Source organism: Telopea speciosissima, chromosome 4 (genome assembly GCF_018873765.1).
Source record: "Telopea speciosissima isolate NSW1024214 ecotype Mountain lineage chromosome 4, Tspe_v1, whole genome shotgun sequence".
NCBI classification, from domain to species: Eukaryota; Viridiplantae; Streptophyta; class Magnoliopsida; order Proteales; family Proteaceae; genus Telopea; species Telopea speciosissima.
In genome coordinates, this window is record NC_057919.1 from 32,001,331 (window position 1) to 32,016,266 (window position 14,936).

Here is a 14,936-nt window from a genome sequence, read left to right on the forward strand (position 1 = left end):
ATGCACGATTGAGGATGTATGAATCTTCAAACACTGCTTTGTGGAGGTTCAAGACTCGTCTTGAAAAGGACCTTGACTACTACAAGTCGCTTGAGAGCTGGGAGAATGATCTGATTATGAGGCTGGATTTTGCCATGGATATTGTTGACGATGTTGCCGACTATCTTTGGATTAAGAGGCATGTCGCTCGAACTTGGCCATTAATCATCTCTTAAATTCAATGCTTCCAACGTTTTTGCGAGGGCAAGGCCCTAGAGGGTGCTCAATGTTTATACAATAAAGTGAGGAAGGCTCCCCCTACTTTAAGTGGGGAAAGATTAATTTAGGTTTTAATCCCAAGCTCCCAGTATGGGACGTGAAGCTGGAGCCTTCTTCTATTTCTTTGCCTCTCTTTCCTCCTCCTCAGAATCTTCCTGGGCCACTGCCTCCTGATGCTCGGCGTCCCAACATGACATTTATGTATCTGTGACCTTCTTATGTATCATGTACATTGTAAATGTCATTTTTTGTACTTTTGCTAATGAAATCTTCAGTTTTTATTATTTGTATATTTTTTGTTCGCCTCTTGCATTTTGCTTTTAATGTTTCTACCTCCATTATGGACGGTAGAACTAACTTTATTATAGTGCAACTCACCACTATAGTGCAATTCACCATTATGGTCGATAGACCATTAGTTTCATTGTGGTGCAACTCACCACTATGGTCGGTAGACCATTAACTTGATTGTGGGGCAACTCATCATTATGGTCGATTAGACCATTAATTTTCATGTGCTGCAACTCACCACTATGGTCGGTAGACCATTATCTTTATTGTGGTGCAACTCACTATTATGGTTGGTAGACCATTAATTTTTATTGCGGTGCAACTCACCATTATGGTTGGTAGACCATTAATACAGACACTAATGATTTGCACATTAGAATGGTTTGATGAAAATGTCTTTATTAAATATAGACGATTTGGAATTTTTCCAAAAAATTTCAAGAAACTTGGAATAACTACACAAGTGAATAATTACTTCAGTAATTTTGGAATACATGAGGACTAACCTCTACTGATAGAATTTTCTCAAGTTTTCAAAGTTCCATGATCGCGATATGGGGCTCCAAACTCTCCAAATGATAAGCTCCTGAAGCTACTTGTTTGGAGATTCTGTATGGCCCTTCCCAGTTGGGTTCTAGTTTTCGCATGGTTCTTGGATAAGAAGGTTTTACCTTGCAGAGCACAAGGTCCCCTTGGTGAAAGGCTCTAGGCTTCACCTTGGCATTGTAGTGATGTGCTATCTGTTGTTGATGAGCGGTGTTCTTCATTCACGTTGTTTCTTTAATTTCCTCCAATAGGTCTAGATTTGTTCTTAATTCTTCACTGTTGGCTTCTAAGTTATAGAGTTGTACTCTCACTGAGGTTTCTCCGATCTCCACAGGGTTACCGCCTCTGTACCATATGTCAACATGAATGACGTTTCACCCGTTGCTAGTCTTGTGGTTGTTTGGTATACCCATAAGATGTTCGGTAGTTCCTCTGCTCATAACCCCTTGGTTTTCTCTAGTTTCTTTTTTATTCCATCCAGTAAGATTTTATTCATGGCTTTCGCTAGACCGTTGGACTGTGGATGTGCCACTAAAGTCTTATGCAACTGAATCTCATATCGATCACTGAATTCTTTAAATTTCTTCTTGAACTGCTTCCCGTTATCTGTGATGAGGGTCCTCGGAATTCCATATCTGTACATGACAGACTGGAGAAAAAACCTCCTTACGTTGGCTACTGTGACTGTTGCTAATGCTTCTGCTTCCACCCACGTAGTGAAGTAGTCAACTACTACCACCACGAATTGCCTTCCTCCGATTGCCTTTCGGAACGATTCCAGAATATCCATCCCCCATTGCCCAAAAGGTAATGGGCTTGAGATGGTGAAGAGCTCGATTGCCGGCTGGCGCGTAATTGGTACGAATATTTGACATTTAACGCATTTGCATACAAAATTCATTGCATCTTTTCACAAGTAAGGCAAAAATTACCCTTGTTTGATCACCTTGTGAACTAATGCTATGCCCCCCCAAATGTTGTTTGCAAATGCCAATGTGTACCTCTCTGAGGACATAATCAGCTTCTGACGGTCTGAGGCACTTTAAATATGGCATAGCATATGCTTTTTTGTAGAGTACTCCTCCAATCATGATGAACCGTGTTGCTCTCATCCTTATCTTCTTAGCCTCTTCTTTGTTGATCGAGAGTATGTCCCTTTGGAGATATACGATGCGTGGGTCCATCCAACAGGGTTCTTCTTCAATTAGCATCATATTCTCCGTTTCTTCAATGCTCGACGCTTAGAGAATGTCTATGTACACTGTCCAACTTAAATAGTGCATCTGCAGATGCATTCTGCGCACGGGGTACTTGTAATATTTGAAAGTAAGCAAATTCAGCCATTAGTTTGCGTGCCTTCTCAAGATATTGTGCAATGCACTGCTCCTTTGCTTCGTACTCTCCGTTCACTTGATTGACCACTAGCTGTGAATCACTATGTATGGCGATGCTTTTTACCATTAGGCTCCTTGCAAGGCCCAAACCAACTATCAGTGCCTCATACTCCACCCCATTATTTATAGTTTAGAAATCGAATCTCAGCACATATTGAACTATGAATCCTTCTAGGCTTGTCCAAAACAGCCCTACCCTGCATCTGGTGCTATTGGAGGAGCCATCCACATACAACGTCCAAGGTTCTGTCTGTTCTTCATGATCGGCGTTTGCTACTAAGTTGTCTTCTAGTATGGTGCATTTGATGACAAAATTTGCCAGTGCTTGCGCTTTTATAGTCGTACGTGGTTTGTACTGCACCTCGAATTCTCCAAGCTCAACTGACCATGCGACTTATCACCTTGAGCGGTCGGGTTTTGCCAATATCTTCTTCAAAGGTTGACTCGTCACCACCACTATCATGTGAGCCTAAAACTAGGGCCTTGACTTTCGTGCAACCACTAGTAGCGCATAGGCGTGCTTTTTTATGTTGCTATATCTTGTTTCTGCATCTAAGAGCACCTTGCTGACATAGTATACTGGCTTTTGCACTCACCCATCACCTTTTACCAATACTACGCTGACGGCTACCGTGGTAACAGCTAGGTAAAGCTAAAGCTCGTCTCCAGGGTCAGGTTTTGTTAGCAATGGTGGATTTTCCAAGCATTTCTTCAAATCTATGAACGCCTTTTGACACTCCTCTATCCATTCAAAAGTAAGCTTTACCCCCTTTGGTCTGCCTTTCAGCTGCTCGGTTTTTCAGTGCTTTGAAGAATGGAAGACACCGATCACCGAAAGAAGAAACAAACCTCCCCAGCACAACTACTCTTCCCATTAGCTCTTGCACTTCTTTGATTCTTCCAGGTGGCACCATATCTAAGATGGCCTTGATTTTGGCCGGATTCACTTCTATCCCCCTTCGCGACATGAAACCAAGCAATTTACCTGAAGTTACCCCGAACGCACACTTGACAGGATTGAGCTTCATTTTATTTTTCGTTAAAACTTGGAATGTTTCTTCGAGTTCGGTTATGTGGTCGGATGCCTTCAAACTTTTCACGAGCATGTCATCTACATAAACTTCCACGTTGCGCCCTATCTGCTTTTGAAAATTTTATTCACTAGTCGTTAAATCAATGTCGCCTGCATTCTTTAGCCCAAAAGGCGTGACTTTATAGCAGAATGTATCTCTGCCTACTATGAAGGAGGTCTTTAATATGTCAAGCTCATGCATTTTGATTTGATTATACTCGAAATAGGCATCCATGAAACTCAACAATTCATGGTCTACTGTGGCATCTATCGATAAATCAATATGAGGCAAAGGGTAGTAGTCTTTAGGGCATATTTTATTTAAATCAGTAAAATCAATATACATACGCCACTTGCCATTAGGCTTGGGCACCATAACTACATTAGAGAGCCACTTAGGACAAATGGCCTCCTCAATGAATCCTGCCTTCAGCAATTTGACTACTTCCTCCACCACTTTTCCCTGGCGCTCGAGTGCAAAGGTCCTCTTCTTCTGGAAGACTGACTGTGACGCTAGATAGATGTTCAACCTGTGCTCAGCTAACTCCCGGTCGATTCCGGGCATATCGGAAGCTGACCATGCAAAGACATCTACATTAGCCCTTAAGAACTCCACCATGCGTTTCTTCCACTCACCCGTTAGGCCTGCGCCGATTTACACAGTACGACGATCATCCCCTTTAACAATCTCTATAAAGACTAGGTCCTCGGCCATCGCAAGCATCTTTGAGTATAACTTGGAGCATCTGCGGCTCCTTCCCTTTTCCTCTTAGATATACCTTATAGCATTTTCTTGAGGTTATCTAGCTTCCATGGCACTCTCCTACGTCTCCTTCAGTGGGGAACTTCATTACGAGGTGGGGAGTGGAGACTATGGCATGCAGGGCATTGAGGCCTGGTCGGCCAAGTATTCCATTGAAGGTGGAATTGACCTTCACCACTAGAAAGTTCATCATCACTGTGGACAACAAAGGCTCAGTCCCCACAGTCACCAATAGCTCAATAGAGCCCTCCATGTGCACAAGTGCTCTAAAAAATCCATACAGTGGAGAATCCATTCTCCTCAGCATCTCAGGCTTCAATTGCATTTTCTCAAATGCTTTATAATAGAGCACGTCAACAGAGCTTCCGTTATCAACCAGTATCCTGGCCACTGAGCAATTGGTGATAGTCATCTTGATCATCAAGGCACCATCGTGAGGCGACTGGATATCCGAAAGATCTTCATCCGAGAAGGTTATCTACTGCTCGGTTCTTCTTCTCTTGTCTGGAATTTCGGCTTGCAACATACATTGAGCATGACGTTTTCTAGAATTTTAAGATTCTCCCCCCAATCCTGGGCTTTCAAAGATAGTGACTATCTCTCTGAGGGGTGCATTGTCGGTATGACGCCTACGCCTAGCCGGATCTATCTTGTCCTCATTATCCCCCAACCGAGCAGGGGATTTGGCTCTCTCCTCAGGTTCCCGTGGTCGGTTCTCCTGCCTTTGGTTGTCGCCACCCTATTTTACGAATCTGCTCAGGTGGCCTCTTTGGATTAGGGTTTCTATCTCTTCCTTTAGCAGCTTGCAATCCTCTATATCATGGCCATGATCTTGGTGGAATCTGCAGTACTTGTTCATGTTGCACAGGCTTAATCATCTTCCCTGGCCAGCGCAAGGTCACCTGATCCTTAATTTCATTAAGGATGTATGCTCGGTTGTGGGTGAGGCTGGTGTAGGTGGGCTCTGGCTTCGAATCGCCCCTCGAGACCCATGCCCGATCATCTCTCTTTCTCTTCCCATCATTTTGGTCTTTGCCATCTTTATGGCTATTTCCTCCAAGATGGGAATCTTTCTATTCCTGACTTTTTTTTTCTGGCTTTGTTTCCTTCTCTTGCTCGACCATAAGAACCTTTGCAAGATTGATGTGCTTTTCACAGTGCGAGAAAAGATCGTACATATCTGCAGGCTCCTCCATGTTCAAGGATTTCTTCAATTCTACATCCCTGATGCCACTGTGCAGGGCCTGGAATTTCACAATAGGGTCTAAATCCCATACCTCTGACGCCTCGTTGTTGACCCTTGTGAGAAAGGCTCTTAGCATCTCATTAGAATGTTGTCTGATGGCCAATAGATTGGTTGCTGTCTTCCTGTAGACTCTGCTGCTCATGAAGTTGGCTATGAAGGCCCGTCCAAGTTCCATGAAACTGGTGACTAATAGCGGCCTCAGGCACGCGAACCACTGCCTTACCGAGCCCTTCAAGGTAGAGGGGAATGCCCGGCACATGATGGCGTCTGATGCTCCCTGGAAGAGCATTACAGACTTGAAACTTTCCAGATGGTCCTCTGGATCTGTCATACCTCCATACTGCTCAATGGTGGGCATCTTGAAGCCTTTGGGCAAGCGTTCTGCCTTGATCTCCTCCGTGAAGGCAAAATTGGTGGTGAAGTTGAAGTCGTGGTTTGGAGCGCGACCCTTTCCCTTCAGAACTTCCTAGATCTGTTCTTATAATTCCATCACCTAGTTGTTCAAGGCCTGCTCAACCTTGGTCATCTGAGATCCCTGCCTTCTGTTGTCCCCTAGAGCCTCTGTATCGTTCCCCCGAACAATATTGGCATCGCTACGATTTTCATTGTGTTCGGGAGAATGTGTTCTTTCCTTCACCTAGGATGGGTGTAGAGGTGGTGGTGGAACTCCTTGTATAATGTTTTGCTGCATCTCCATCTTTTGTCCTATTTGATCCCGCAACTGAGTTTGCATCGCCTCGAACTGCTCCACTGTTACGTATTGTGGGGGATCGACAAGGAGCCTAGGTTGAGAATCTTCCTCCTGGGAATCATTCCCTTCTCTGATAACATCGCCTCGTCCGGCGTGAGGACCTGTGGATATTTTTGGTGCCTAATCTTGAGCAGTGGCCTGAGTGGCGGCAACAGCAGCAGCAACAACTTTTGAGACTTTCGATTGATTGCGGGTGTTGGTCATCATGGTATCTTCGCAGGTTTTTGCTCTTCGTTCCCACAGACGGTGCCAAAAATGTTGCACAAAAAAATGTGTTCTTGAATTTGCGAGGTTTCCCTCTCTGCAACAAGAAATTGTAATGGACACGAAGAACACTATTAAATCTCTATTGATTGATTAAACAATTGATCTCCCCCTTTCTTATGGCACTAAGGCCTCTTTTTATACATGTTTCTCCTATGATTTTCTTTCCAAAGATGTGTGAGATTGCCTTCCTTTTTCCTCGGATGATTGAGTCATTCTAGGCTTTGGATACTCCCTGGAGGAGTGATCCCCTCCTAACTTCCTGACTTTAGGAGTCTTCCCATATATGGAGTGCGATTACCATTCTTAACGCCATAGGGAGTCTTTCCAACTAACTTTGCTGACGTGTCTATCCACGTTTTATCTTGCCACATATGATATATGAATCTTCGACGGAATATGCTTCTAAGGCCCCACTCTTCCACGTGTCACCCAGTAACAGGTTGGATACAATTTGGTGTATCAAATACATATATACTTATATGTATTATTCATTATATATAAATTAGTATATATATAAGTATATATTATGATAATATAGTACGGTATCGGAATTCAGTAATTTGGTACGGTATCGATATGTACCGTTAGTATCGACCTCCATATCAATACCATACCGTACTGAGTACGGTATTATTTTCCCATACCGTTACTGTACCGAATATAATTCGGTATGGTACTCGGTACGGTTCCAATTCGGTAAACGGTTTCAGTATCGAATTGGCAACCTTAAATTATTGATCATCATGTTTTTTGGTTTAATGAGGACTCTAAAAATTCTATTTTTTTGCCTTAGTAATATATTTTTTTTTTCTAAAAAAAAAAAAAAAGGGTAAATTTCACGGACACCACTCTAAGTATTCAATATGTCACGGACTTACCAAACTTTGAAAAATCATCACAGACACCCCTTACTTTGTGATTTTATTTCAACTTAGTCCACTCCTTTTAGGTCTGGGCATTTAAGTTGCTGTTACCTCTTTTATAATGGCGAAATTACCCTTACCTCAGGGTGAATTTTCCATAATACCCTTAAGAATAAAACCCCAATCTAAATCATTCTCTTCATCTTCTTCAATCTGACGGTGGGGCTTCTTCTTCTTCTTTCCCTCCAACTCTAACTTTCTCTCTCTACTGCAACTCTCAGAGACGGCAAACGGCTGGCGACCCAACCCTCCTCTCCTCTTTCAATCACTCGATGCCGGAGAACCCATTGAAGAGGTTTAAGGATTCTTACCCAAAGTTAGAGTGAGTTCAGTCAGTCATTTCTTCTTCTGTAATTCAGTTATGTGATCGTCACTTTAACGACATTTCAAAGTCGTTGCCGTAGCAGTCCCCCCAACTCACTCTTTACTCCACTGTCTCCAACTTTAGTATTTTCTTGTATTATTATCACCGACAATCTCAAGTACTATGCCTCAGCAGCAGATTCAGTGGTGGAACAGTCTCTGATTCATTAGTTGAATCTTGATCTTTATCTCTCTTCATGTTTCCTGCTCTTCCGCTCTGTTTCTTGAGAAGAGAAGCTTTCTCCAAAGAACATGAATGATGGAACCATCGATTCAGAATCTCATAAAGGAGAGGAAATACCCCTTTCTTTTCGCTTTCTTTGTCCTTCTCCTTTGCGTCTCTCTTCTTCTTCTCTCCATCAACAACCGTTTCTCTTACCTATCCGTCATCTCCAGAAATCTAGTCCGATTTCTTCCTTCTCTGATGATGCCTCGAATGCATCTCCTCCACCTCGTCGTCTTCCTTCTCCTCCTCCTCGTCCTCTTACTCGCACCTCAAGCTCTGACAAGAAAGAGAAAGCACGAGACGGGCCAGCAGTTCCTTCTCCGCCTGATCGGACTTCCAACGGCGATAGAGGATTGGGTTTAATGACGTGGGAGCTATGTAAGATTAAGGGATCGAGTAAACAAGACATTCAATGTATCCAGAGATGGCTGCCACAAGAAGCCAAGAGAACATGCCAACAGTACCATCACCAAGTCCTTTCTTTTTCCGGGCAACCGCAAAGGCTTCGGCCTTGTTCTTGAAGATTTGATAGAAATAGTAATAGACGCCCTCCGAAGTCTTCAAAATTCTCATATTCTGTTTCCAACGATTTCTTGTGCGATTTTTCAGGTTTCTGCTTCTCTTCTGAATAAGGTAGGCTTTCGATCCCTTCCTTCCTTCTGGTCAGCGAAGGTTGTTGTTTTTCAGAATTTTTTAGAATTTCATTAATTGTTTCGATTTTGATTTTGATCTCCTGTCGAATCGACTTAAGGGTTTGAGACGAATGAGAATAGAGGATACCGGTATCGCTAGGGTTTATGTCGAGAATTGATCAAAATTTCTTTTAGACTTCTGTGATCTTCAGTTCCTGCAATATCATCGAATTCATTGTGTTGAGACGCAGCAGTGCCAAATAGAGAGGGTTTGAGACCACTGTACAATCCACCCAAACCTTCGGTTCTATAATTTTGACAATTTGCATTGGAGTGCCACCGCCATGAGAGGGAGGATGGGATGGGAACCCTTAACCTCTCCGATGGGTTCTCCGGCAGGCTCTCATCCCTTACGCAGGTTGCAGAGGAGAGAGAGTAGAGAGAACAAAGAGGAGCGAGAAGAAAAGTGATTTTTTTTTTAAATGGAATGACAAGAAATAACAGGCCTAAGATGACTATTGGTGAAATGGTAAGAAATAATATGCATGTGGTAAGGCTCGACCTTAGTATGATTGCGGATAGAGTTGTTTGGAGGACAAAGATCCGTATAGTCGATCCTTTGTAGGGGAATGTTCTTAGGATGCTGTTTTCACCATTGTTTCGACGCCTACTTTTACTTATTTTCTTTTTTTTACTTTTTATCTCTCTTGCATCCTTTATTGGCTTAGCATCTATTGGATCCATGTAGCCGATCCCATTTAGTTGGGATAAGGCTATGGTTGTTGTTGTTGTTGAACTAAGTGGGTAAATAGACATTTCAAGTTTGATTGCTAATGTTGCTTAACGTCAGGGGGAAGATTGCTATTTTGACCAAGTTTGGCAAGTCCATGATATATCTAACACTTAGAAGGGGTGTCCGTGAAATTTATCCAAAAAAATAAAAATAAATAACATGATTAATCACTTTTGGTTTCCTTTTACAAAATTAGCCACCTTTAGTTTCTTAACAAAAATAGATAAAATCAGGTTTGAATTTACCAAACTACACAAAATAGTATTTCTCCTTCCCTCATCTACATTTTTAGGCATTTTTACCCCTGAACTGACCTCTTTATTCCGCCCAACCCCACCTCTGCGGCCTTGGCCTTGCCGCCCCGCCATTTTATGCTGCCCCATCTTTGGAAGCTCTATCTTTCACTCTCGCTTGAATTTGCAAGTCCTTGTTGCAGATTTAATGGTGGCGAATCATAAGATGCACCAGCACTGCGATACTAATATTGCTACACTCTTTATAAACCCAACTACATTAATGTATCTCTGGATTACATACTTTCATTCTCATGTGTCAAGATCCGGGACTTTTATACGCAGTTGAAATCAGCAAGTCTGTATGTCCTGATTATCCAAAGATTGATAGAGAAATGATGTTAAATTATATTGGATTTCTTTGGTCGTTATCGAGTCATTCACCATAGCTTTAAATAGGGGAGTGATCCGCGTGTGGCGTATCACACTTCAAAATTTTAACCCCTCTTACTAACGATTCTATTTCTCGCAAGATCTATTTTCTGATTCATTATCCCTATTTCCATATGCGTTGGATCTCTCTCGCTGCCAGAATATCTGCAAATCTGAAAATAAACTACTTCTCCACATTTCAACCCGAGCCCAAAGAAATGACTGTCAGCCATGGCAATCCTTCCGACTCCAAATTGATGTTAGGTTAATGGAGAACGACATATCAAATTTCGTGCACAAGGAGAAAGTGGGATCAAGTAAGTGAAGGGCGACAGCTGAGAGGGTGATCGCACGGAAGGGAGGGGCGGGGGTAGTGTCGCAGGGAATGGCAGGCAGGGTGGGGTTGCAGACTTGTAGGGAACTTAGAACACCTGGGCGGGAAGGCAAGGGTAGGAGCAGGGTTTGAAATGTCAAAAAATGTAGGTGAGGGAGGCGAGATACTATTTTGTGTAGTTTTGTAAACTCAAATCTGATTTTATCTATTTTTGTTAACTAAAACGTTGGGTGGCTAATTTTGTAACAGGCAATCCAAAAATAGATAATCATGTAATTTTCTCAAAAAAAAATGAAAGCAAATGAACTTTTTCTTTTCTTCGTCAACACAAAAGAACTTATTGGGACATATTCACTACTTAAAGGGGGTGTCCGTGAAATTTATCTGAAAAAAAAAAAATCAGAGCAAATGAACTGGTAAGAGAGCTGCTATAAAGTCTATCGTTAATTTTTTTTTGGTAAATAAGTCTATCGTTAATTATATCTTCGTTTTTCTGTGTCTTTTTTTAATTTTTTAGGTAAAGTTTCGTTTTTTTTTTGTCAGTGGTTGGGTTATGTGGACAAAGAGTAAGCTTACAGTGTAGAAGATCATCAGTAACTTGTAAGATCACTTCTACTATAGGTCTTCTTCTCTTAGATCTACTAAACAAACTAAAACAATCTCTCTTCTGTGATATATTGCAGGGAGAGTGCAGCCATTCTGTTCAGTGTTCAATTCTTTGTGTCTCTGGCACTCTTTAGGGTTCTTTCCGTTCCTCTTCTCGTTCTTAGTTGATTCACCTTTTTCCTCGTTTTTTAATAGGTCCCAGGTTGTTTACAGGAGTTGAAAAGGTTTTTAAAATCTGTTTTGAATCAATGAAGAGTAGTAATTGCTCCAACAAAAAGGGTTGAGGGTAGACACTTGTTCGAAGAAGCCCAAGGTTGATGATACACGACAACTGTGTGAGAGAGAGAGGTGGTTTCTAAATCTGATTTAGGAGTTCTCAATGTGACTGTTTGGGTCATGCGAGAGATAGGCTCCAAATGCATATTTAGAATCCAATATGACTATCGGTGTTCTGTAAACAAAGAGAGAGATTTTACGTCTCATGCTTTAGGGAACTGAATTAATTTTAGCCATTTCAGTGTAACTTATGTGTCTATTTTTCCTCTCTGCTAATAATTTGCATTTCTATCATAACTTGCAATAGCCTCTGTTTTATTGCTAGTAGCAGAAGCTTTCATTGGTCTGATGTTGTCTTTTATAATATCAGATATCAGAAATCGGGTTTCAATTACAAAGTATTTATCAAACTATTGACCATTGCAGGATGGAAATGGCTCTGTGTTCAACTCAAGACATGTTGAGTAATCTTCCAGACAGTCTACTGGAAAACATCTTTTCAAGTTTGTCAATTAGAGACGTGGTGAGGACCAGTGTTCTATCAACTAAGTGGAGATACAAATGGATCTCAATTCCACATCTCATATTCAATGATGAATGTATACCAGGTTCAGATGGTTTACTTGGTCATGATAAACTTGTGGAAATTATCAATCATGTTCTCGTAATTCATAGAGGCCCAATCCTGACATTTAAGATCTATAGTTCCCATTTGCAAACCTGTTCAGGGATAAACAGCTGGATTTTTTTCCCTCTCATTAGATTCTTTGAAAGAATTTAAACTTCAGATTTCTAAATCCTGCCGTCATAGTGTTCTTCCATGTTTATTCTCCTTTAAACAATTGATTCATCTAACACTGGTTCGCTGCATAATCGTACCTCCTTTGATGTTCAAAGGCTTTAGCTGTCTCACAAATCTGTTTTTTCAAGAAGTTACAGTCTCCGATGCAACATTGAAATGTTGGGTTTCTTCTTGCCCTGAACTAGAAAGGTTGACATTGATTGATATTGATGGTCCTACTCATATTGAACTTAACAATCCAAAACTCAGGCCCTTGCATTTCTCTGGGAAATTCATTCTTATATGCCTCATTGATTTAAAGCTTTTAGTTTTTGCAAATTTTAATTCAACAACTGAGCCTCATCCTGACCAACGGAAAACCTGCAATTTTAGAAATATTCTTGGCTCTCTACTTGGTATTCAAAAGCTTTGCATTGGATGCTATTTTCTAAAGGTAATAGAACTTTGTGATTTTCATATTTACTCAGCAATTGCACAAAATCTGTTATGTTCACTTATGCTGCTTGCATTCTATTACAGTCCTTAGCTGCTAGTGATGTGGCAAGGAGGCTTCCTCATACTTATGATCATTTGAAGAGCATCACCATCACATTTAATGCAGAGAATATGAAAGAGATTTTAGTTGTTATATGTTTACTTAATAGCTCCCCTATTTTGCAAAAACTTATAATCATGGTAACTTACTTGTATCTCCATCATTTTCTCTTTCTGCCTTCCTATGGTTCTTTCCTCTCATTAACTTATTCAATCCTCCAGCTCTGGCATCATAGGGAATCTGCGATTTTTCCTGTCACGGATCTGCAAGAAGCAAAAAATCAGTTGGAGTCTACATTCAATAAACTCCAGGTCGTAGATTTTACTTCTGCCCGGGGCATGGAAATTGAATTGGTAATCATTAAATTTTTCCTTGCCAATTCTCCAGTGCTTGAGACAATAAAAATCAGTCATGCAATAATAGACGCCAACAAAGTCAATACTTTGTCGAAAGAGTTGCTTCGATTCAGAAGGGCTTCACCAGTAGCGGAAATTTTTTACTTGGGACCCTTTTGATAGAGGTGATCCAAGTTGATGACCACTTGAGTTCCTTTAAAGTCCCCCCCCCCCCCCCCCCCCCTCTCTTTTGTAAGTATCTTAGTATTTGGTGTCGGAGGTGGTCATCTATGTAGATGACCCCATTTAGGTAGGATTTTCCTGAGTTTCTGCCATGTTGTTATGCCCTTTTCTATACAATTTTTTTTTTTTTTTTTAAATTTATTATCTTTACAAGGATCCATGCGAGGTCATGCGAGGTCACATTTGCATTCATGTTGCCTGGAAACAAGTGACCAAGGCTTGATTTCATTGTTTTGTGGGATCCTAATGATTTGGCAGTGACAAACAAAGGGTGTCAATCGGTACGGTACCGAAGCCAAACACCTCATACCGATACCTTAATGTACCGCACACGGTACCATTTTCTCATACCGATATCGTACCATACTATGCGGTATTGATATGATATACGGTTTTATTCGGTATATATATGATACGATATACGGTATTTGTTATATGGTTTCTTATATTATATATATATATATATATATATGTAGAGTATAAAATACATTATACTTAGGATATTATATTCTTATATGGATAAACTATTATATATATTTAATACATATATACTTATATATATTATTTATTATATAAATTAGTATATAAGTATTTATTATTATAATATGTTATGGTACCAGTATTCGATAATTCGATATGTACCGACGGTATCAACCTCCATACTGATACTGTACCATACTGTACCGAGTATGGTACCATTTTTCCATTCTGGTACCAATAATATGGCACGGTTCCGGTTTTGGTATACGATATCGGTACAGAATTAACACCCTTACTCATTCGGCGTGCAACACTCACTGAAGAGGAGCCGGATCCGTTTATTCAGCTAGTTGTGGACAAGTTGTACAGGTTAGACAGGTCAAATCTCTCTCTCGCTCTCTCTCTCTCTCTCTCTCGCCCATTTCACCGTTCTATTTAAAGGAAGCAGTTTTCTGTTTGGGAGTGTGGTCTACGCCAACACTCCCATGAGTCTATCTCTCTCCTCTCCATATGAAAAGACACTTTTGTTCTTTTGTTTTGAGGAGGAGAGAGATAGACACATGCACCAGACTCCCAGACAAAAAACTGCTTCCCTATTTATGGGAAAAAGATCTCTATCCGAGAGTGTGGCCTATGCCAGCACTCCCATGAGTCTATCTCTCTCCTCCCCATGTGAAAAGACACCTCTGTCCCTTTTTTTTAAGGAGGAGAGAGATATACACATGGGAGTGTTGGCGTAGGCCACACTCCTGGATAGAAAACTGCTTCCCTTTATTTAATTACCAAGTTTTCCTTCACCTAGTATAGCAATTCCCTCTTTACTAATTATGTGACCATGTTGCCAAACCAATGGTGATTGGTGGAGGGATTCCTCATACACAATGTGTGAAGGAAAAATCAATACTTTTTCTAATGTCTATTTGTATCTTTTTTTTTTTTTTTTTTTGCATTCTTATTTCTCACATCTGAAATTGATTATTTTCTAACAAATAATTTTCTTCGAATGTCAAATTTGTCAAAAAAATCATAATCCCTAAAGAGAGTATTTTACAATACAACAAGAGATTGCTGCTTGGTCATGTAGTCAATGCACCAATGTGAGGATGTCTGCGAATGCTGTCAAAATTGCTCTGAC

General features: G+C 40.9%; 1 protein-coding gene and 1 long non-coding RNA gene across 2 annotated transcripts; one reads left to right on the top strand and one right to left on the bottom strand.

Annotated features, from left to right (window-relative positions):
• Window positions 1-5,397: 5,397 nt before the first annotated feature.
• On the bottom strand, window positions 5,398-5,928 carry LOC122659212. Its single transcript, XM_043854350.1, has one exon. The coding sequence runs from the start codon at window positions 5,926-5,928 to the stop codon at window positions 5,398-5,400; it is 531 nt and encodes a 176-aa protein (XP_043710285.1).
• A 5,136-nt stretch (window positions 5,929-11,064) lies between these two features.
• On the top strand, window positions 11,065-12,093 carry LOC122658333. The gene is made up of 3 exons (XR_006332427.1): window positions 11,065-11,124; window positions 11,208-11,265; window positions 11,833-12,093. It is a non-coding gene; the product is annotated as an uncharacterized LOC122658333 (long non-coding RNA).
• Window positions 12,094-14,936: the final 2,843 nt, after the last annotated feature.